This window comes from Harpia harpyja, chromosome 19, assembly GCF_026419915.1.
Source record: "Harpia harpyja isolate bHarHar1 chromosome 19, bHarHar1 primary haplotype, whole genome shotgun sequence".
Taxonomy (NCBI): domain Eukaryota; kingdom Metazoa; phylum Chordata; class Aves; order Accipitriformes; family Accipitridae; genus Harpia; species Harpia harpyja.
Genome location: NC_068958.1, coordinates 18,722,246 through 18,742,727, shown reverse-complemented (window position 1 = coordinate 18,742,727; position 20,482 = coordinate 18,722,246). Strand labels below are relative to the sequence as shown.

The 20,482-nt window shown below is 64.9% G+C and overlaps 2 protein-coding genes across 6 annotated transcripts; one reads left to right on the top strand and one right to left on the bottom strand.

The window, feature by feature from the left end:
- The first annotated feature begins 1,086 nt into the window (after positions 1–1,086).
- On the top strand, positions 1,087–14,809 carry MICAL1 (microtubule associated monooxygenase, calponin and LIM domain containing 1). 3 transcript variants are annotated; one of them, XM_052814810.1, is made up of 26 exons: positions 1,087–1,271; positions 5,283–5,490; positions 5,569–5,847; positions 6,648–6,855; positions 6,957–7,073; positions 7,274–7,372; positions 7,451–7,606; positions 7,825–7,925; positions 8,198–8,455; positions 8,872–8,987; positions 9,070–9,196; positions 9,472–9,544; positions 10,022–10,172; positions 10,248–10,435; positions 10,539–10,648; positions 10,732–10,782; positions 10,880–10,957; positions 11,313–11,481; positions 11,571–11,653; positions 11,765–12,212; positions 12,333–12,418; positions 12,569–12,667; positions 12,792–12,885; positions 12,969–13,068; positions 13,173–13,246; positions 13,350–14,809. In XM_052814810.1, exons 3-26 carry the CDS (start codon positions 5,587–5,589, stop codon positions 13,478–13,480), a joined length of 3,378 nt encoding a protein of 1,125 aa, XP_052670770.1. In that variant the 5' UTR covers positions 1,087–1,271; positions 5,283–5,490; positions 5,569–5,586; the 3' UTR covers positions 13,481–14,809. The 3 variants fall into 3 exon arrangements, with proteins under 3 accessions (XP_052670770.1, XP_052670772.1, XP_052670771.1); XM_052814812.1 differs by lacking the exon at positions 7,825–7,925 and having other exon boundaries at positions 6,957–7,060; XM_052814811.1 differs by lacking the exon at positions 10,880–10,957.
- A 3-nt stretch (positions 14,810–14,812) lies between these two features.
- Positions 14,813–19,427, bottom strand: SMPD2 (sphingomyelin phosphodiesterase 2). Of its 3 annotated transcripts, XM_052814821.1 has the most exons (11): positions 19,357–19,427; positions 18,276–18,379; positions 17,757–17,853; positions 17,538–17,614; positions 17,171–17,264; positions 16,993–17,082; positions 16,539–16,621; positions 16,190–16,322; positions 16,011–16,115; positions 15,774–15,930; positions 14,813–15,540 (listed from the first exon to the last, which is right to left on the bottom strand). In XM_052814821.1, exons 2-11 carry the CDS (start codon positions 18,323–18,325, stop codon positions 15,197–15,199), a joined length of 1,230 nt encoding a protein of 409 aa, XP_052670781.1. In that variant the 5' UTR covers positions 18,326–18,379; positions 19,357–19,427; the 3' UTR covers positions 14,813–15,196. The 3 variants fall into 3 exon arrangements, with proteins under 3 accessions (XP_052670781.1, XP_052670782.1, XP_052670783.1); XM_052814822.1 differs by lacking the exon at positions 19,357–19,427 and having other exon boundaries at positions 17,757–17,904; positions 18,276–18,370; XM_052814823.1 differs by lacking the exons at positions 17,538–17,614; positions 17,757–17,853.
- Between the last annotated feature and the right edge of the window lie 1,055 nt (positions 19,428–20,482).

The window sequence follows — 20,482 nt, the reverse complement described above, 5'->3', positions numbered from 1 at the left end:
AAAATCGCCTGGTTTGACGCAGACGCCCCGTTTCCGTGTCCGCCCTGGCCTCTCACAGCCCCAAAACACGGGTGGGCTCTGCTATGCTCACACCCAGCAGCTTTGCAGGGGGCTGGTGGGCTCAAAGCGCCCCGGCTGAGCCGGGAGGGAGGCTGTGGTGGGGGGTCCTGCACCAGGACCCCCAGGAAGAGGCCCGAGGGGGCCACGGAAAGGAGGGATGGAGGTGCTGGGCTGGCCGGCCCCACTCGCCGTGGCCGCCGGCAGTGCCACGGGTGACTCACGGGCGGCCGTCGACGTAACCCCCACCCCGTACGCCGGCTCGCCCCGTGTCCTTGAGTCACCGTCCCCAGCCTCGTGGCAGGTTGTCCCTGTGCGTCACCGGCCCGCGAGCCCCTTCGCCATGACGCCTGCCCCGGCACATGGCAAGCGGCCAGCAGCACCCCGAGGACACCGCGGCCAGAAAAACCCCAAAAAGCACCCGGCCAGGAGCGATCATCGGTGACCCCGGCGGCTCCATCCTCTGCCCCAAGGTACCTTCACCCCACTGGGACCATTCTCACCTGGGGGACCCAGGTGGAAACATCATCCCAAAAGTTTCCACGAGGGCTGTGGTGGTCTGGGACACTGGTTGGGGTCCGGGTCTGGCACTGAGCGGGTCCCCCCCCCCTCCGCCCGCAGCTCCCTCCTGGCCTCTATTTCTGGCTGCGGGGGGAAGTACGGTGCAGCGGCCAGAGCCGGGGCGGAAAGCGAAGCGGTTTAGTTTCATCACCCGAATCTTTTCTTTTGCTTTGCAAAAAGAGCGGTTTCTCACCCCAAAATTAAAAAAAAAACCCAGCCGGGGTTGCGCTGTGCATCCCCCCCCCCCCCGTCCCGCGGCGTGGGGAAGGGCAGGGCTGCCACTCGCGGGTGGGGGTGGGGGGGACGACGACGAGTTCAGCCTCCAGCACTACAAAAAAAACCCAATTGCGGCAACATTTGCAGCAGCACAAAGCTGGGAGCTTCCCGGGGGCTGCCCCCCTCCCCGGGCAGGAGCTGGGCTGCTCCCAGTACCGCCTTCCAGCAGCTGGGACGCCTGGGTCCCCCCGGCCGTGGGGGAAGGGAGGGGAGGGGAGAAGGGACGAGGAGAGGGGAGGGGAAGGCCGGACCAGCCGGCAGCTGCTTGCGAAGCCGGAGCCCGTTTCCTCCTCGTCCTCACCCGGCTGCAAGCAGCCGAGAGCCCCTCCCCACCCCCGGGGCTGTGCCTCAGTTTCCCCCTCCGAGAGGCTCTGGAGGTGAGTTGGGGGGTGGGGATGGGCAGAGCATCCCTGGGGGTGGTGGGGGGGGGGGGTGTCAGGGCTCTGCTGCCTCCCCCACCCCCGTGTCTCTCCGCTCGGATGCGGGGAAGGAGCGGGGGGGGGGCGGACAGCATCCCGCCGGCCGGTCCCCTCCGCCCGCGGAGAGCATCGCTCCGGGCCCCGCCCTGCCGCACAAGCTGGGGATTGGGGGGGGGGGGTGTTGCCAAAACCGAGGGGTGATTTTGGGGTGCTGGGGGGGGACGCTCAACCCCGCCGTGCCCGTGTCCTGCGTGTCCCCGGGATGCCGAGTGGGGATGCTCGGAGGCGGGATAGCGCTTTGTCTCCGGCTGCCCCCTCCCCAAAGCCTCTCCCGGGGGGCAGCGGGGTCCCCCCACCCTGTCCTCGCTGCTTTTTCCCTCCAGCCCCTGGGCTCTGCTCCCTCCGGGACAAAGGGAAAAGAGAGCAGACCCTGCTCCTCCTCCTCGACTCGGTTCCCAGTACCACCAGTGCTCCCAGTGCCAAGTGGGATGGGGTGGGAAGAGAGAGCTTTGCTAAGCGCCTTTCCCCCATTGCAACCCTTCCGCCCAGTGCAGGGGGAGGGATGCTCCATGAGCCCCCAGGAGTGAGCCCCAGCTGGGGGTTCAGGGCTGTACCCCATCCCAGGGCTGAAGTCGGGGGCGCACGTTCCCCAGCCCCTGTGCCTGGGGTGGATGAAGGCCCCGGTACATCTGGGTAACCAAACCTGGTGTTCACCACCGTACCCCAAGACACGTCTCCTGCTGACCCTGCGGGGATGACTGTAGCTGGGGCGAAGAAGAAGTGGGAGAGGAGGAAAAGGATGCGGGATGCAAAGCCTGGCTGTGAGCAGACTTCCCCTTGCACCGAAATTAGGCTGCAAGGGGCAGCTCCCTCCGTGGGGCTGGTGCTGGGCAGGGGGGGCAAAGCTGAGCAGCCAAAATAGGGGGAGCAGGTTTGCTCCCCCCAACCCCAAATGTCACCTCTGCCCAGGGCTCCCTGGGCCAAGCTGTGGCTTGTGGACCCCCTGCAAAGGGCAACACCAAAATGCCCTGGAGTTGTCCCCACTTCTGCTGTCGGCAGCTGCAGGAGCCAAGGCTGGGTCCTGCACCTCTGAGGGGGGATTTTGGCATGTGCTTTCCAGGGGGGTTTATGCACCCTTGAAAGGGAACCCCCTCCACCGCAACACCCCGTCCCTGCAGCTGCCAGCCTCTGCCCTCGCTAGTGCTGGTGGCAGGTTTGTCCCCTCTCCTTAGCCCTTCTCCCCACAGCTCCACGCTGGGGGCTTGCTAAGGGGGGGGGCTCAGCCAGGGCGTGCCCATGCACCCACATCCCCGGCTCAAACCAGAGGAGCCGACAGCGATTCTTCCCTTCCCTCCAAGGATTAAAACCCAGCCAAATTAGGGCAGGTTTCCATAGGGTCGGCCAAGGCGATCTCCCTGCCCGGTCCCACGCCTGGGATGTTTCTGCTGAGCACAATAACGCCGGCAAGAGCAGCACCCGCTGCCTTCGCCCCTTCCCGGCACCAGCCCAGCTCAGGCAGCAGTCAAAAAGCAGGATCTTCGGCCAAGCTGTTGGACAGCCATAAGAAACCCTCCACCCTGCCCACCGGCCTTGGGGCCATCCCCAAGGTTGCTGGAAGGACATTCCTGGGGTCCAGCCCAGCTCAGCAGCCTGGCCCGGGGGCCTCCAGGCTGGATCCCAAACCTGGAGCAGCCTGGTCTGTGCTGGGAGCCGGCGCAATGGCGAGGCGAGAGGCTCAGCTGGAAGGGGATCTGCTGCTGCTGCTGGAAATCCTCCCGGCTTTCATTAGCTCCGTATGGAGCCGTGTCCTTTCCCACCCCATTTCCACGTGCCTGGGAGACACGTGAGCTCGCCAGCGGCCCAGCACCCCCGGGCCAGCTCCCCCCACCATTTCCCAAGGGGCTTCTTCTCTCCGTGCAAGCGCAGGGGGGAGACCCCGACTTGCAAAGCGGGATAGGCTGTCCCTGCTCCAGGGATGCTCCGCATGTGCCGGTCCTGGGCGATGTTCCTGTAGGCATGTCCGCAGCCACCCCAACCAGAGACATCATGAGCTGAGTCAGGGCTGGCTCCAACCCCCCCCCCCTCTTCCGTGCAGCTTGCGGGAGCAGTTTTAAGGGAAGAAATGCAAAAGGTGTTCATGGGAAGAGCAGAACCGGAGGCAGCCTGGTTCAGCCCTGTGCCCTCCTTCGCTGGCACCGGCCTTTGTGGGCTGAAAGCTGTTTATTTTCATCAAACCTGCAGGAACTGAGTATCCATCGGGGTTTCTGTCCTTGCTTCCAATTGTTGGGGGGGGGATTTGAGAGCGCCAAATGGGACGCAGCGTGCCGGCACCAGCATCGTTTCCGTAGGAAACTTGGTGTAACACAAGGCTTGTTGTTCTGTCTCCTCCGACCCTCCCTGCCAAAGCGCTGGGGCTGGAAAGCTTTCCCAGACAGCATGCTCCCCCCGGCATCGTGTCCAGTGGGAATTGAAGCCTTGAGATGGTTTTTGTTTGGAGCCAGGGGCTGGTGATGCTGGAGTGCGTGCTCTCAGCCCAGGCACCTGCCTTGGCCCCATCGCCCTGGGGCTGCTGCGTGGTGGCCTTGGCAGGTGCCAGTGCCGAAACGTGAGCTCCCCGGGGGAAAACCCACCGTGCCCAGGCAGCACAGGGCACTGGAGCCCGGCCAGCCAGCACGGCTGCCTGGGCAGCCTCCCATGGGAGGAGGGTGGGTGGCCGGTGGGACAGCATGCCCGCACTCTCCGGTGAGGTTTGCAGCGCTGCCTCAGTTTCCCCAGGCTCCTCATTCTGTCCCGCTGGCAGGGCCAGAGGGCTGGCAGCGCTCAGGGGAAAAGCAGAAATCTGTCCCCGGGTCTCACAGCCCTGCCACAAATGCAGTGGTCGTGTCTTCTGTCCCCATGCTGTTACTGTGGGGACCAGTGGGTGCCAGCTCCTGCTCCCAGCCCAGCTGGATGCTTTATCCTTGGGTCTGCCTAGGAAGGAAAAGGTTAAAATGCCGGGATTTCCTGGCTGTGATGCTGGGGAGGGAAGGTGACCTGCAGAAGTGCTTTGCATCCTCTGTGGCTCCAGCTGGCCTTGCAAAGCACACGCGGGTGTCTGGAAGCTGCTGGAGCGAGACTGAACTTGAAACCCAGCTAGAATTTGGGCTTTCGAGCCCAAAACTTAAACTCCTCCTTTCCCCTGCCCAATCGAGGGCGGCTTGGCTCGGACTTGGTGTCCTTCCCCCTCTGGCATCCTACTGGGGGCTTCGGGGTGCTGCCGCGTGCCCACCGGTAACGCCAAGCGGCGAGAGGGCAAAGAGCGATGGTTCAAAGGTAGGAGCGCTCCAGTTTACCGAGCCTTTTCACCGGTTCCTCCTTGGCAGTGCCGCGTCTCCGCCAGCTGCTTTGCCAGGCTGGGGGAGGCTTTTTCAGCCCCGCGCTTGGTGACAACGGCTGGAAAGGGCAAAGCTTTGTGCTTCGTGCTCGGGCTGGCAAGACAGAGGGTGGCATGGGATGGTGCTGGGGGGACGGTGCCAGGAGTGGGAGGTGGATGCAAGGAGTGCTGGTCCCCTGCGAGATGCCAGGGGTGGGGGGGGGTTGGGGTGCCTACAGGGGAATGTGCTGCACCCCTCCGCCCACGGGTTCCCTGGTATGACGGGGCCGTTCGTACGGTGGTTTAGCTTTTCTCTCATTTCCCCACCAGTGTTTCCTCTGTGCTAATCTGCTTCCGCCCCGCTCCGGGGGTGGCAGAGGCGGAGGTGGGGGGGAAAGTCACCCCACTCCTGTTGCAAAAACCAGGCTGGTGGGATGGGTCCAATCCTGCTCCCTCCTGCCCCCAGGGCTGGGTCTTGCTGGTTTTTGGGGGAACTGTGGTTTGTCCCTGTGGCTGGGACGCCTCTCCTCATCCCTCCCCCAGCGAGGCTGAGGGTGAAGAGGAAGGAAGTGGCATCTTTGCTCCAAAACGCTTCGCTCTGCTCTCGGCTGCTGCAGGTACAGACTGTATGGAGGAAGCCGTTTGCTGCCACCGCGGCCCTCTCCGTCCCCTCCCCTGACGTCACCGCAGCAGGGTGACACCGTGGCTCGCTGGGTGCAGCGCCCGGGGGAGGCTCCGCCAGCCGCTGCTGCAAAGGACCCCGATTTTGGTAGCACCATCACCCAACGGCACCCCTGGCTGGGAAACCTCGTGCCGAGACACCAGGTCTGGTATTGGGTGGGTTTGAGGGTGGGGGTCCTGGAGAGTCCCTCCGCCACACATCTCTCTGCCGTCCCTCACCAGGCTGCTGGGTGAAGCAGGATGAGTGTGCCGGCCGATGAGCCGGGCAACCCGGCCCATGCCATCTTCGAGAGATTCCTGCGTGCCGGAGAGTGCCGGGAGGTGCTGGGCTGCTTCGGGGAGCTGTGCCAGCAGCTGGGGCTGCAGGGCAGCGGGCTGCAGCTCTACCATGGCCTCAAGGCTGCCCTCAACTACTGGAGTGCCAAGGCCCTGTGGAGCAAGCTGGATAAGAAAGCCGGGCACAAGGACTACGACCAGGGCACAGCCTGTGCCAGCACCAAGGTACCGGGGACATGGAGCGTGGGGTTTGGGTCCCTCCGTGCCCTGCATCCTTGTCCCGGGGGTGAGAGCATCCCTTGGGGCACCCTGGCCCCCACCCCAGGAGGATGTGGAATGTGCTGGGCAGGAGGTTGATGGAGTTTAATGGGACAGGATGTTAATTAGTGCCACTCCCCTCCTCATGGCGTGATGCCACCTCGGTGCCACCCAGCCAGCGGCGTCCTTCCTCCTCCCGGCTGCTCCTTGCTGGGAACATCCCATGGGGGGCTGCAAAGGGGCAGAAGGACCTGCGGAGCCCTTTCTGGGGGACAGGAGCCTGCTGGGGTAGGATTTCCCCCTGGGGCTTGGGGACCCTATTTCTGTCCCCTTGTCCCAGAGGTTTTGTCCCCACTGCTGGTGCCCCATCGTCCCCCCAGCCCTGCACAGGGGCTGGCAGGAGATCAAACCCGAGTCCTGGTTTTGAGCCTGTTGCTGGTGAAATCTCCCCGTTCCCGGGCCGCAGCAGGCAGGAGACGTGCACGCCTTATCTCACCGAGCGCTTTAATTGCTGCCATTGCCACATGCAAAGGCAAGGTTCAGGCAGGTGAGGAGGCTGGGGGGGCACCCCAGAAGGCCCCCGACTTTGCAGGGAGAAGCAGTACTTGCAGCCCAGGAGAAAAGGGAAATAGTGGGGAGGGCCAGATCCTGACCCAGAGAAAGGAAGAGGTGCTGCTTGTGGCAGTGCTGAGCTCCCTGGAGGTTCACCCAAACCCCCGTTTTTGGGGGGGTGCCCGTCCCCTTCACACCACCCATCCCCTTCGCAGTGCCTGGTGGTGGGGGCCGGCCCCTGCGGGCTGCGGGTGGCCATCGAACTGGCGCTGCTGGGTGCCCGCGTGGTGCTGCTGGAGAAGCGGGACTCCTTCTCCCGCAACAACGTCCTGCACCTCTGGCCCTTCACCATCCACGACCTGCGGGCGCTGGGTGCCAAGAAGTTTTATGGGCGCTTCTGCACCGGCACGCTGGACCACATCAGTGAGTTTTGGGGGGGGGACTAACTTCTGCACCCCCGGGGTCCCCTCACTGTGGGGAGCCCAGGAATGGGGGGGTGCAGCCCTGAGTGTCCCCTCTCCCAGGTATCCGGCAGCTCCAGCTGATCCTGCTGAAGGTGGCTCTGCTCCTGGGGGTGGAGGTGCACATCAACGTGCAGTTCAAGGGCCTTGTCCCCCCCATGGGCAAGGTGGGCAGACAGGGTAAGGTATCACTGCGGGGTGGGTGGCATCCCTGGGGACAAGGACGGGCCTGCGGGTGGCCGCTCTGAGCCCCCCAGTCCCTCCGCTAGCCTGGGGCATGCCTTTCTGGGGGTGGGGGGATGAGATGCAAGCCTCTCCCCCTCCCCGGAGCAGGTCCCAGCTGAGACCCAGCATGCTCGTGACTGTCCCTCTCCCCGCAGGCGGCTGGCGTGCTGTGCTGCAGCCCGGCTCCTCTCCCCTCAGCCACTATGAGTTCGACGTCCTCATCTCAGCTGGTGGCGGCAAATTTGTCCCCGAAGGTGACAGCAGTGGGTCCCTGCACCCCCGGGATTGGTATGGGGGGCTGGGTGGGGGCTCACACCTCTCCCATCCCGCAGGATTCAAGCGGAAGGAGACGCGGGGGAAGCTGGCCATCGGCATCACCACCAACTTCATCAACCGCCACAGCCGGGCTGAGGTGGAGGTGGCCGAGATCAGCGGCGTGGCTCGAATCTACAACCAGAAGTTCTTCCAAAACCTCTACAACAAAACGGGTCGGTGGTCCTGGCCCCGGCATGGGGGGTGCTGGGGGTCCCTCTCCCCTCTTGGTGCAGCTGGAGGGTCAGCCCCAGGATGTCCCCTCTGTGATGGGATGTATGTCCCCACACGGTACCCCATTGCAGGGGACATTTGGTGGCTGAACCCAGTGCAGGGGCTCCCTGTGGCCCTGGCTCTGCCCCGTGGCTCAGCTCAGCCCCTTCCCCATCTCCAGGCATCGACCTGGAAAACATCGTCTACTACAAGGACGACACTCACTATTTCGTCATGACGGCCAAGAAGCAGAGCCTGCTCAAGAAGGGGGTCATCCTCCAGGTGAGGAGGGCAGGATCCGGCCCTGGGATCCCATAGCAATGGGTGGCTGAAAGGCTGGAGGGTGGGATGCAAATCATAGGTGCTGGTTTGACCGTGTGCCCCTGGGATGGTGGGGGCTTCAGCAGCCGTTGCCTGTGCCAGGGGAAAAATCCTTTTGGGGGGCTCACAGCCCCAAGACCACTGGCATGGCTTCACCCCAGAGCTGGCTGCACCCAGGCTGGGGGGCAAACACCTCCTCCCGCATCCCAACCAGCTTCACCCCATCCCCACAGGACAAAGCAGACATCGAGAGCCTCCTGTCCCCGGAGAACGTGAACCGGGACGCCCTCCTCAGCTATGCCAAAGAAGCTGCCAACTTCTCCACCAACTACCGCCTGCCCGAACTGGAGTTTGCCCTCAACCACCGGGACCTGCCGGATGTCGACATGTTCGACTTCACCTGCATGACACGTTCAGAGAACGCGGCGCTGGTGCGGGAGCACAACGGGGCCCGTCTGCTCCTCGGGCTGGTGGGCGACTGCCTGGTGGAGGTGAGGGTCCCCCTTGCAGCACCACTATGTGCCTCAGTTTCCCCTCTCCCTGCAAGATGCGTTGGTTGCAATACGTTCCCCCTCCCAAAGCGCTTCTCGCCCCAGCTGCCCGGTGCACCCCATCCCCGGGAGCAGGCTCCCCAAGTCCCAGTAGCAGGATGCTTTGGTGGGGTTATCCCCTTCCCCAGCCCCACTGGAGATCTGGCGTGGTTTCAAGGCAGAGGAGCAGCCCAGCTCCTCCCCAGACGCAGCCATACCAGCCGGGGAGGAGACAGCCACCCATCCTCTCCCTGCGCGTCCTGCCGCCGCTCCCCACTTTCATCCCCGGCCAAGCCCGGCAGCTCCCAGCCTCCTCCCAGCCGCCCCGACCGGCTGTGCGGCTCCGGCTCCATCTCTCTCTGCCTTTGCCTTTGCAGCCCTTCTGGCCGCTGGGCACCGGCGTGGCCAGGGGCTTCCTCGCCGCCTTCGACGCGGCGTGGATGGTGCGGCGGTGGGCGGCCGGGACACCTCCGCTGGAGGTGCTGGCCGAGAGGTGAGTGTCCCCGTCCCGCTGGGCTGGTTCCAGAGCGGGCGAGGATGGTGGCACTGAGCCCAGCTCTGTCCCTTGTACCCAGGGAGAGCATCTACCAGCACCTCTCGCAGACCTCCCCGGACAACACCAACAAGAACATCAGCCAGTACAGCATCGACCCAGCCACGCGCTACCCCAACATCAACCTGCAGGCCATCAAAGCCAGCCAGGTACCCGGCCAGGTCCTGCCATGGGGCAGCCATCCAGCCCAGCCTCCCCAGCGGTCAGGGTGACACCAGTTTGCACGGTCTCCTGTCCCCAAAGGGTGTGAGGCTGAAGCTGTTGGTCCCCAGGGCATTTAATGCATTGCCCGTTGTGGATGCGGGTGGTTCCGGGGAGGTGCAGGGGGGGGTCCACGTGTCTCCCTTGCTGCAGCAAGCTCCCTGCATGGTGCTGCTGGCTCTGTGCAGGTGGTGACCTGCCACCGGCATGTCCCCATCGGCAGGTCCGGGACCTCTACCTCGTGGGCATGGTGGAGGTGGACCACAAGAGGAAGAGTGACAACCGGCTCAGCACCGGTAGGAGAAGCCAGTCCTGCCCCGGTCCCCCTGGCGCCAGGACTCCCCGTTCCTCCTGGCAGCCCATGCCAGAGTAGCTCCTGCCCTGATTTTCATCCCCATCCTTCTTTTCTCGAGCCCTGGCTGGTGTCCAGCTGGCTGCCGTGGTCCTCCCAGCAGCGGCTGTGTTTCCATCCCAGTGGCACCACTGGTTTCCGTTCCCTCTGCCCATGGCCCTGTGGGGACACAGCCCCCCCAGCTGCCTTTGGGGGGGGGTTGTCCCCCTCATTCTGGCCCGCACTGATGCTGAGCCATGAAATATTGATGGATGCTTTATCAACCCATTTGTTGAGCCTTGCGGGGGGTGGTTGCATGGGGGGGGTCTCACTTCACTCCCATGGGACCCCTTCCCCACTAAAACACTGATGCTGGGGAGGGAGCTGGCTGGGGGGGTGTCCCTGCCTCTTTGGGATGGGGACATGTGTGCTGCCTTCCCAGCGGTCTCTGGAGACGCCTACGAAGAATTGCTGAGCTGGTGCCAGGCCAGCACGGCCGGGTACCACGGCGTGGCAGTGACCGACTTCACCACCTCCTGGACCAGCGGCTTGGCCCTCTGCGCCCTCATCCATCGCTTCCGCCCCGACCTGGTGTGAGTGCCCAGGACCCCCCCCGGGACAACCCACCCTGCGGAGCCCACCCTGACAGCACCCGTGTCTCCCTGCAGGGACTTTGACTCCATGGACGCCCAGGATCCCATCCGGACCCACCAGATGATGCTGGACATGGCAGAGCAGGAGCTGGGCATCCAGCCCGTCCTCTCCAGCGCCGAGATGGCCACCATGGCAGAGCCCGACCGCCTGGGGCTCATCACCTACCTCAGCCAGTTTTATGAAGCTTTCAAGACCTCTCCAGGTACGGGATTTGGTGGGGGGGGGGGTTATCCATCGGGGCTGGGTGGGTGCCCCTCCCTTTGTAGGGTGGGTCCCACCAGCATGGCCGTGTCCCCTCTGTGCAGAGGTGGAGGAGGTCAGCAAGAAGCCACTGTCTCCCCGCGGCACACGAGGGGCCATCCTCTTCCTCAGCAAGCTGCAGAAGAGCTGGAACCTGACACACAAGCGTGCCCAGGTGAGGGACGCCCACCCAGACCCTCGTGCCACCCCAAAACCATGCCCCCCTCCCCATCCTAGCCGCCCCCTTTGCATTTGCAGGACGGTACCCAGAAGGATGCCGAGGCCAAGAGGAGCCGCAGGGACACCGAGGTGGGTCTACCCTGAGTGTCTCGAGGGATGCTCTGCCAGGGTGCAGCCGACACGGGGGCAGAGTGGGGGGCTCACCCTCCCCTTGGGTTGCTCGTAGCTGGACACAGGGCTGGATGGAGACATTCTGGACAGTCCCCGCGAGCCACCACAAACTGCCACGACGGACCCAGGGCAGGTCGGTCCTCGTGTCACCCCAGGGTGGGGGAGTCCAGCTGTGGGCGGGTGGGCGCTTGAGGGGCACCGGCGCCTGGTGGGGCCGAGCCAAGGGCTGGGACCGGGGCTGTGCAAGCGAACGCCCACGGGCTTCCAGCTCCTCCCTGCCTGTTTCCTGACCCAACTGGTTTTCCGGAGCCAAGACTTGCCGCTCCCTTGCCGGTGCCAGCAAACCCGTCCCGAGCACCCAGACCCACCTCTGCAAGAGGGGAAAAGCCTCCCCCCCTCCCTGAACCCCCTGGGCTGCCAGCAAAGCCCCAGGACAGGGTGGATGCCAGCACCCCGGTGCCACCCCAGCCTGTCCTCTTCCCCTGCAGCCGCCGGCCCGCGGGGAGAGCAGCGACGCTTGCTACTTCTGCGGCCGCCGTGTCTACATCCTGGAGCGAGCCAGTGCCGAGGGACGCTTCTTCCATCGCGGCTGCTTCCAGTGTCGGCGGTGCGGGGCCACCCTGCGCCTGGGCGACTACGCCTTCAACGAGGAGGACGGTGAGGGCGGTTTTGGGGAGAGGGGATGCTGGGGGCAAGGCTTCTCCACCTTGCAGGTTGTCACATGGGTTTGGGTCCCCCCCACCCAGGTCACTTTTACTGCTCGCTTCACTACCCCAATCCACCCGGCATGGACCTACCCCAGGATGAGCCCCTGGCCCTGCCCGATGGGGTAAGTCACCATAAATCCCCGTAGATGATGGAGGAAGGGCAGAAGGTGGAGGGGGGATGCTCAGGCACGGCCCCACGCTGCATCACCCCTCTGCTGCTGGCTCTGCCCTAGGATGCTGCCGCTGCCCGCCTGCCCTCGGATGCTGGGAGCCCATGTGTGTCCCCCAAGGAGGGGGTACCCGGTCCCCCACAGCCCCCACCAGCAGCCCCACAGCCAGGGGGAGAGCCTGGGGCAGCAGAGGATGCGGAGGATGCTGGTGACGTGGAGAAGCAGGAGCTGCCGGCACAGCCCGGGGGGGATGCGAGGGAGGAGGAAGGTCCCAGAGCGGAGCCCCAAGGGGCAGCAGAGGAGGGTGAGGAGACCGGGGGCAGGAGGAAGATCGTCCTCACACCACTAGAGAAGCTCAAGCTGTCCACGCTGAACCTCACCAGTGAAGCAGAGCCCGAGCCGCCGCCGAAGCCGGCTCGTCTGCGGCTCCAAGCAGCACCCGAGGCCCTCCCTGCCCTGTGGCAGGGACAAGGCACCTGGGAGAAGGAGGAGGAAATGGCTGTGGAGGAAGGTAGGTGGCTGCAAGCTGGAGTCTCTGGCCAAGCAGGACTCTGGGACCCTCCGGTACCCTGCCGTGCCCCACATCTCGCTCATGAGGCACCGGCCCAAAATGGCTCTTTCCTTGGGGCAGCTTTGGAGGAGAGTGACAGCGAGGAAGAGGAAGAGGAGAAGGAGGAGGAGGAGGAAGGCACAGACCTTGGCATCACGGCAGATTTGGTGAGTGCTTTCCCCGAGCGGCGGTGGCTGGGGCTCTTGCCGGTGTCGCCTCTCACAGAGGTGTTGGGTCCAGCTCTGCCGTGGCTGCCAGGGCAGGAGGTGCCCGGCGCAGGGACTGACCCCCCCGCCTGGGCCACCATCCCTTCACAGTGCCTGGACCTGGGCGAAGAGGAGAAATACTCCACCTGGAAGCGCACGCTGACCCGCCGGGCCAGGGAAGCCCAGATGAAGCGGTTCTGCAAAGCCCAGGTAGCCCCACGGGGGAAAGCCGGGTCCCCAGCCCAGCGCCATCCCCCGTCCCCTCCATCCCACTGCTGGTGGCTGCATGCCGGGAGATGCCGGCCCACAGGCGAGCACTGCCCTTCCCTCGCAGGCCATCCAGAGGCGGCTGGAGGAGATCGAGGTGACATTCCGGGAGCTGGAGCAGCAGGGCATCAAGCTGGAGAAGTTACTCCGGGATGAGGGTGGTAAGGCCAGGGTGGATGGAGCACCGTGACCCCTGTGACCGGGGGGGGTCTGTGCCCCACTCATAAACCCCCCTGCCCTGTAGGCACCCCAGCCGACCAGAAGACGCAGTGGATGAACCAGCTGCTGTACCTGGTCCAGAAGAAGAACAGCCTGATGTCCGAGGAGTCAGACCTCATGATTGCGTAAGGCTTGGGGGGGGGGATACCTCCCAGTCAGCATGGGGGCTCAGCTCACCCTAGCCCCCCCCTGAGCCCAGCACCCAGCACCCCCCCCTCCCTCCCCACAGGGTGCAGGAGCTGAAGCTGGAGGAGCAGCAGTGGCAGCTCGACCAGAAGCTCCGGTGCTACATGAACAGGGAGGGTGAGTACTGGCATGTGCCGGGGGGGTGACCCTGTGCACGGCGGGGGGAGCGGGGCCGGGGCTGTGGCCCACCCAGCCCTGCTCCAGCCCCCTGCTCCCCCAGAATCCCTGAAGACGCCCGAGGAGCGTGTGGCCGAGCAGGAGATCCTGGTGCAGCTGCTGGAAGTGGTGAACAAGCGCAACGTCCTCATCCACATCCAGGAGGAGAAGCGGCTCAGCGAGCTGCGGGCCTGATCCCTGTGGCCCCAGGACCCACCGGCTCCTCCCCAGGGGGGGACTGAGCGGTGTGTGTCCCCCGGCTGAGCATCACCCTGAGCTGCCTCTGAAGGTGGTGATGCCTGAGCTGCCCGCAGGCAGAGGCAGCTGTCGTGGCGAATCCAGCTCCCTGCTTGCCAAAGCCTGCCGTGGAGGGGCCAGACCTGCTGGTGGACGCCTGTGTAGGGAGACACCGAGGAGCACCCTGGCTTTTGGGGTGCCGAGAGGGCGTCCCCGCGCTTGGCTGGATTGCCTTTGCCTTGTGCTTGCTTGAAAATGAGATTTGCAGGAGGCTACAAAACACGGGGGCTGCAGCGGCTCTGCCTGGGGTTTGCTACAGGAGAAGCCCCACAGGGAAGCGGGGTCTCATCCAGCACAGGAGGTCCCACAGCCGTCACCCTTCGAGGGACCACTTCCCAGAGGCTTGGCTGGAGCATCGAAAATGTTTTGTCTGGCAGAGCCCCTCATGCTTGAGCTGCACCACTGGCTACTGAAGAGGTCGGTCCATCGCTACCCAGCCAGCCCCATGCCCCGGGCACCAAAGGGCTTCGCTCCCGGCAGCGAGGATGAGACTGCGGCCACCACAGGCAGTTCACAGTGGAGATGCCAAATGTGGAGGGGCAGCATCAGGACCAGTCCATAGAAGCCACCCTGGGACATCCATCCTAACCCAGGACATCCATCCTAGCCTGGGACATCCATCCCACCGGGGACATCCATCCTAACTCAGGACATCCACCTCAGCCTGGGACATCTAGCTCTACGAGTGGGGCCAGTGACAGACAGACTGGGCTGATCCTGCCACTCTGCATCACTGCTTTTGGGTGCCACATCCACGCTCTCCCCAGCTGCTGCAGGAAACCATGATCAGAAACCCCCCGCAAGACCCCAGGCCCAGGGAAGGGGCTTTTTGTCCAGCAGCTCCCCGAGGGGACTGTGCCCAGGGCTGGCACTGTGTGACACTGAGGACAAGGGATGCCGGCGTCCGTGTCCTCCTTGCCCCTTTGGGGTTTCTCCTGCTTAGCAATGCTGAACTGGCCTTTGCACAGACCTCTCCAACCTTTCTCGGGTCCCTGGTTGTTGCAGGGTTGCCTCGATGGCCAAATGGTGCTTACAGCAGCCCCAGCCATGTTGGGCACGGGGGGGTCCCAGGCGCGGGCTCCTCTGTTGGCAATATCTCCCCCACATTCAGCCCTCGTCTTGCCTTCAGTGCCTCCCCAAACCCTCCCATCTGCCTTTTGTTTGCACCAGCCCTCTTATCCTGCTGCAACCCCCCCCTCCCTTCGAATAAAGCCTCCCCGACCTGGCGCCAAGGGCTAAAATACCACCTTTATTTTCTATATGAGTCAAATCTGGTTGCCGGAGCAGTCACCAGCTTTCACTGGGAGCCCCTGAGGCCACCCCAGGCAAGGGGAGGCTGAGCCTCCCACCCACGCCAGCGGGTCCCTCCAGGTAGAAAGGGTGTATTAAAAAAACCAGCAATTAAAACCCGCCTCCGTCGTGGTTCCCACAGGGGTCAACATGACGAATCTGCCCCAAAAATCTGAATTCCACCCAGAGAGGCGGCTGTCGAACCCGCGCTACCGAGCCAGCCACAGCGCTGCTCACCTAAAACTAGAAGTCAACTAGAAAAAGGGACTGAAAAGGGCCAGGATGGATCCGGGGGGGACATCATGGGACACCCACGGCCCCAGCTCAGCCATCGCTGGGACGCTCCTGCAGCGCCCGCAGCGCCATCCGCATCTGCTCCTCGGTGCCCTGCAGCATCTTCACCTCGATGGTGTGGAAGAGGTGGAGGCCGGTGGCGAGGAGGAGGACGCCGATGGCGAGGAAGGCCAGCAGGGAGAAAGAGAGCTTGGGGAAGGGCTGCCCGGCGGCCAGCCCTGCCAGCGTGCCCAGCGCGGCCGCTGCCTGCAGCAGCAGCAGCAGCAGGGCCAGCACGGCCATCCTGCCCGTGGAGTAGCGTTGCTGCTGCGCTGCCCGCAGCCCCACGCCCACCTCCGTCCGTGCCTCCGTCACCACGTCGGCCAGCATCGGCTCTGCGGGGGGGACAGGGGTGGCTGAGCAGGGTGGGGTGGGACCCCTCCATACCCCTTTTTCTCCCCATCCCCACTGCTCTGCCCTGTCCACTCCCCTCCACAAGCAGGACCCCAAGGGATGCCCTAAGCAAGGGGAAATATCCCCAAAAACTCCATCTTCATCCATCTGTCCATCCACCAGTCCCTCCCCACCCCTGCACACGGGGGACCCCAGCAGCACCCCCCCACCTCACCAGCTGTGCCGAGGGTGGCACCCGCAGCCTGTCCCTGCCTCCGGATGTGCAGCGTTGCCATCACGGCTTCATGGTCCGAGAAGGGGATGTCCATGCCCGGGGCTGTCCCCGTGGTGGTCTTCAGCTCTTCACACTTCACCGTGAAGCTGGAGATGGCCTGGGAGAGGGGAGAGGGGGGTCACGCGGGTGCCTCCCCCCGCTGCCACCCACAGCCGGTGGCTGAGGGCCCCCCATTACCTTGTAGAGGACGTAGTCGATGCGGATGCCCAGCGGGAAGGGCAGCAGCTCTGTCTTGGCGGTGAAGCAGTTGTTGGGGATGAGGGTGCAGCCGTCCTCGCAGCCCTGAGAGCAAGCGCCTGGGTGGGTGGGGGGCTCTCGGTGTGCCCCGGGACCCCGCTTTACCCCCCACCGCTCACCTCAAAGCGCGTGGCCTCGGCAAAGGCATCCCGCAACCCCGTCCAGCCGCGCAGCAGCCGGATGCCCACGTCTTCGGGGTGCATGTTCAGGTCCCCTCCCAGCAGCACCACATCAGCCGCCTTCGAGGTGTGTCTGCGGGGATGGGGATGGCTAACCCCCTTCCCCACCCTGCCCTGCACTGGACTGGGGTAACTGGGACCCTCCCCAGTTGCTCCCCAGCCTTACTCCTGACTGGGACTGGTGCAACTAGGAGCTCTCAATAGTGCAAGCCCCAGGGGCAGGGGTGACCGCGCACGTCCCAGAGACCTGCGGTGGGGGGACCCCGTGGGACACGCCACGGCTGCTCACCGAATGAACTGCGCCAGCTCCCAGGCCTGCACCAGGCGGTGGGGCAGGTAGGCATCCTTCTCCCGGCAGTACTCAGCATGCAGCTGGCGAGAGGCGGGGGGTAAAGCGGCTGTGACCCCCATGCCGGCACCTGCCCAGCTCCAAGGCTTCCTGCAAACCCACCCAGCCCCTCTAGACGGTCCCTTTGGGGTCTGGCCAACCCCTCTGTCTTCATCTCACCTCCCCTGGGGACGGCGTGGGATGCTCACCCCATTGCACAGCCAGGTCATGGGTCCCTGTCCCCTCCCCAGCCCCCCTCCAGAGCAATATTTAATTAAATCAGTGCATAGTCCCAGGAGAGACGGTGCAGAGCAACGGTTAAAGCAAGGGGACAGCAAAGGAGGGGTACGGCCACTTGTCCCTCTCCTCCCCATCATCACCCCCCCAGTGCCAGGTCCTTCCCCAGGGTGCTCACATGGGTGACATAGACATTGAAGACAATCCCGGAGATCTTAACGACGACGAGGCCGACGGACTTGCCGCAGAACCAGTCCCCGTGCTGGAGCTGCCGGAGGGGAAGGGGAGCAGGTCGGGACCGCTCAGGCTCCATGGGGCCAGGCACCGCGGTGCTGTGTGCCCCTCGCCCCACTCACCATGTAGGGGTACCCGTTCAGCGAGTACTGGTAGAGGAGGGTGTCCAGGATGGGGAACCTGGAGAAGACGCAGAGGCCACTGCCGATCACCCCGCTGCAGGAGGGGAAAAGCACAGTTAGGAAACATGGTCCCCCCCAACTCTGCCTCCCCCCAGCCCTGAGCCAAGGGGGCTTCCCGGATGCCTGGTCCCAGTATGCTCCCATGAGCATCCCACTCTCCAGGCGTGGAGTCTCCCACGGTGACAGAGGTGACCTGCAGCACCCACACCAGTCTCTCCATGTGGCAAACACTGAGGATGCGGCACAGCCCTGTCACCGCCCCATGGACAGCCCCAGGGAGGGGGGGGGGCGGCCAGGCCCCTCTCACCTGCGGAAATAATGGGAGAAGGGGTAGCAACCTCCCAGCTTCGCCTTCAGGTCGCTGTAGTCCTGCTCGCTCCACACCTGGAGAACAGCGGGATGGGCTGAGAATGGGCGCACTCATCTCATGGGCTGAGAACGGGCACGCTCCTCTCACGGGCTGAGAACAGGCGTACTCGGCTCATGGGCTGAGAACGGACACGCTCAGCTCACAGGCTGCCCTCACCTCCTGGAGAAGCACCAGGTCAAAGCGCTCCCGGCGCAGCATGTCCCCGATGAGCTGGACGCGCTCCTGCCGCCGCTTGCTCAGGTAGCGGATGGCCCTGCCGCATAGCGGTGATGGTCACAACTTGGGGGGGACAGGGTGATGGGGTCTGTCGGGGCACACCAGGACCCAGAACTGGTATGGGCAGGATGCAGACTGGGGGAGATGGGAGGGGGAAAGGGCCATGTGGGGACATGGGGACAAGAGGAATGTGCAGGGAAGCTGTTTGGGGACAGCTTTTCCTGCCTGCAAAATTGAGGCAGCTGGTTGGGGTGCGAATGGGAGGCCCTTTTCTGGGGGAGAAGGCACGGAGGGGACATGGGGCACTGCTCAGCCGAGCACCTCACGACCCTTTGGGGCTGGGAGAGCAGTGCGTCCCCAAAAAGAAGGGGACATAAATGTGACACCAAGGTGGGACCCCTCTCCCGGTGCGGGTGTCCCTGTCCCCACCTGTGCAGCCCTGGCAAACTCTGGACTCACCAGCAGTTGAGGTCAAAGATGCGGAGCTGCAGGGCGAGATCTCCCTCCATTGCTTGCTGGGGCTTCGTGGGGGCCGGAGGGCAACACCGGGCAGAAAGGGGGTCCTGCGGGGAGCGGGTTGAGGTGACAGCCCCGGGCAGCTGGCGCAGAGCACGGGGCAGAGCCGGGGAGCCAGGCTGCTGCGGCGCAGGGGCTGAGCCAAGGCAAAGGCTGGGAGGGAGGAGAGCTCCGGGTGCTCCAGAGTGGTCCACACCATCCCCTCCTCTCCCGCCCGCAACGCCCATCCTGAACCCCAACTTGCCCCCAAACAGGGACCCGTGTACCCAAACCACACGGGTGATGCCTCTGTCCCGCGGATGGGGACACTGGTGGGCCAGGGACAGGGTGCAGGGCTCAAACCCTTTCTCTGCCACTGAGTTGTGTTCCTGGGTGGACTTTAAACCCCAGTTTCAAAGCGGTGCTGCGAGGCACGGGCATGACACACCCCACCACCCACCGCCCCGCTTGGGAAGCCCACGGATACTTTCGAAGACCCCAAACCCCGCAGGACCCCGCAGCTCCCGGCGCCGCCCCAGCGCTGTTTGCCGGTGGGGTCTCTGCCAGCCCCGCATCTCCCACCCCCGGCTCCCGGGGACATTGTCCACTTTAAAGACAAAAGAGCAAACCCGGGGCTCCAGGATGCCGGGGACCGGCAGCGGGGTGCAGGCAGCCGGGTACAGGCAACCGAGTGCAGGCAGCCGGGCTCTGCCTGCCCCGGCGGGATTACCGAGCGGCTCATCCCGTCCCTGCGCCGTGCTCATACCGGCGTTTCCCACCGGAGCTGAGCACTCCCCTCCACGGGTCGCTCCCCCCCCGCCCTCCCCACCTCCCCGCGGGACCGGGCGGGCAGCGGGGCGCGGAGCCGGGCCGGGAGCAACAGGCAGAGCCGGGAGAGGGAGCGGAGCAACAGGCGGAGCGGAGGGGGGGGGAGCGCGGAGCGGGGCCGGGGCGCGGAGCGGAGCGGGGAGGGAGCGCGGAGCGGAGCGGGGACCGGGGCCGGGGCCGGGGAGCGGAGCGGGGGGAGCGCGGAGCGGGACCGGACCTTGGCGGGGGCCGGCAGCGGTGCGGGGCCGCGGGACTACGCGTCCCGGCAGGCAGCGCTGCGGTGCGGAAGGGGAAGGGGAAGGGAAGGGGAAGGGAAGGGAAGGGGAAGGAAGGGAAGGGGCTGGAGCGGGCCGGGCCGGCCCCGGGGGGGCGGTACGCGGCGGGGAAAGGGGCGGGCGGGGGAATGGGGACGGGGAGGGGGTGCGGGGGGGGGGGATGCTTCGCACAGCTCTTTCCCCTGGGGATGGGGATGCCCCTTCGCACCCCCACACACACCCCCACCCGGCGGGATGGCAGCCGTGGCAAGGGGGGGGGGGGTACGGGGGGCTGCGCTGCTCTCCACCTCCCCAAAGCAGCCCCGGCAGCTCTGCCTATACAGGCCGCCTCCTTCCATCTCCTCGGAGGTCTGTGGGGTCCTCCCTGATATCCCACTCCTCCCGGGACATCCTCTCCCCTTTTTCCTGAGTCCCAGGTCCCCTTAGGAGGGTCCCGCAGCTCCCCCCCCGCCCCGGGCATTGCCCCCTCTCTGCTCCCGCTGCTTCACCTGGCCTGGAGGGAGCAGGTCCTGTCCAGGGGTCCAGGCTGGGAAAAGCAGCAGCTCCCCAATATTGGGGCCAGCTCTCCTCCTTCGAGGCCTCCTTCTTCACAGCCCAGCATTGCATACAGGTCCCACAGCCTGTTCCCGGGGCAGCGGCGTCCTCAGCAATGGCTGGTAGCCATGGGATGGCAGGGAGCCTGACTCTGCTGTCAGGGTCTCTTTTTCAATCCTGCACATGTGGTTTTTTGCCTTTCTCAGTCTGTGGCCCAGGCTGGATTAGCTCCACAGGGAGCCTGGTTAGAAATAAGTCTCTCGGATGCCTTAATGCCGTGCAGGACCCCCAACCCGTGGTGCAGAGCAGGGGAGGGGGTGGCAGCAGGAGGAGCGGGGCTGCAGGTCTCCCCCTCCTTTGGGGACATCATCCCAAGTCCGGAGGAACAGCAGGACAGTGGTTTGCTGGGCTGGAGCGTGTTTAGCAGTGGTAGGAGGATTTGTGTATCAGTGACAAAGCAATTGAGTCTAGAGGTGTTTGGGATGTGCAAAGCCATCGGCCCTAATGGCATCGGGGTTCAGCTGGGGTGCCAGG

Coding starts and splice junctions, on each gene's coding strand:
- MICAL1 (XM_052814810.1), top strand. CDS start 5,587: ATGAGTGTGCCGGCCGATGAGCCGGGCAACCCGGCCCATGCCATCTTC. Junction 6,856..6,956: donor CGGCACGCTGGACCACATCA/GTGAGTTTTGGG, acceptor CCCCTCTCCCAG/GTATCCGGCAGCTCCAGCTG. Junction 12,886..12,968: donor GTTACTCCGGGATGAGGGTG/GTAAGGCCAGGG, acceptor CCTGCCCTGTAG/GCACCCCAGCCGACCAGAAG.
- SMPD2 (XM_052814821.1), bottom strand. CDS start 18,325: ATGGAGGGAGATCTCGCCCTGCAGCTCCGCATCTTTGACCTCAACTGC. Junction 17,265..17,537: donor TTCTCCCATTATTTCCGCAG/GTGAGAGGGGCC, acceptor CCCCTCCTGCAG/CGGGGTGATCGGCAGTGGCC. Junction 16,116..16,189: donor CCGAGGCCACGCGCTTTGAG/GTGAGCGGTGGG, acceptor GCTTGCTCTCAG/GGCTGCGAGGACGGCTGCAC.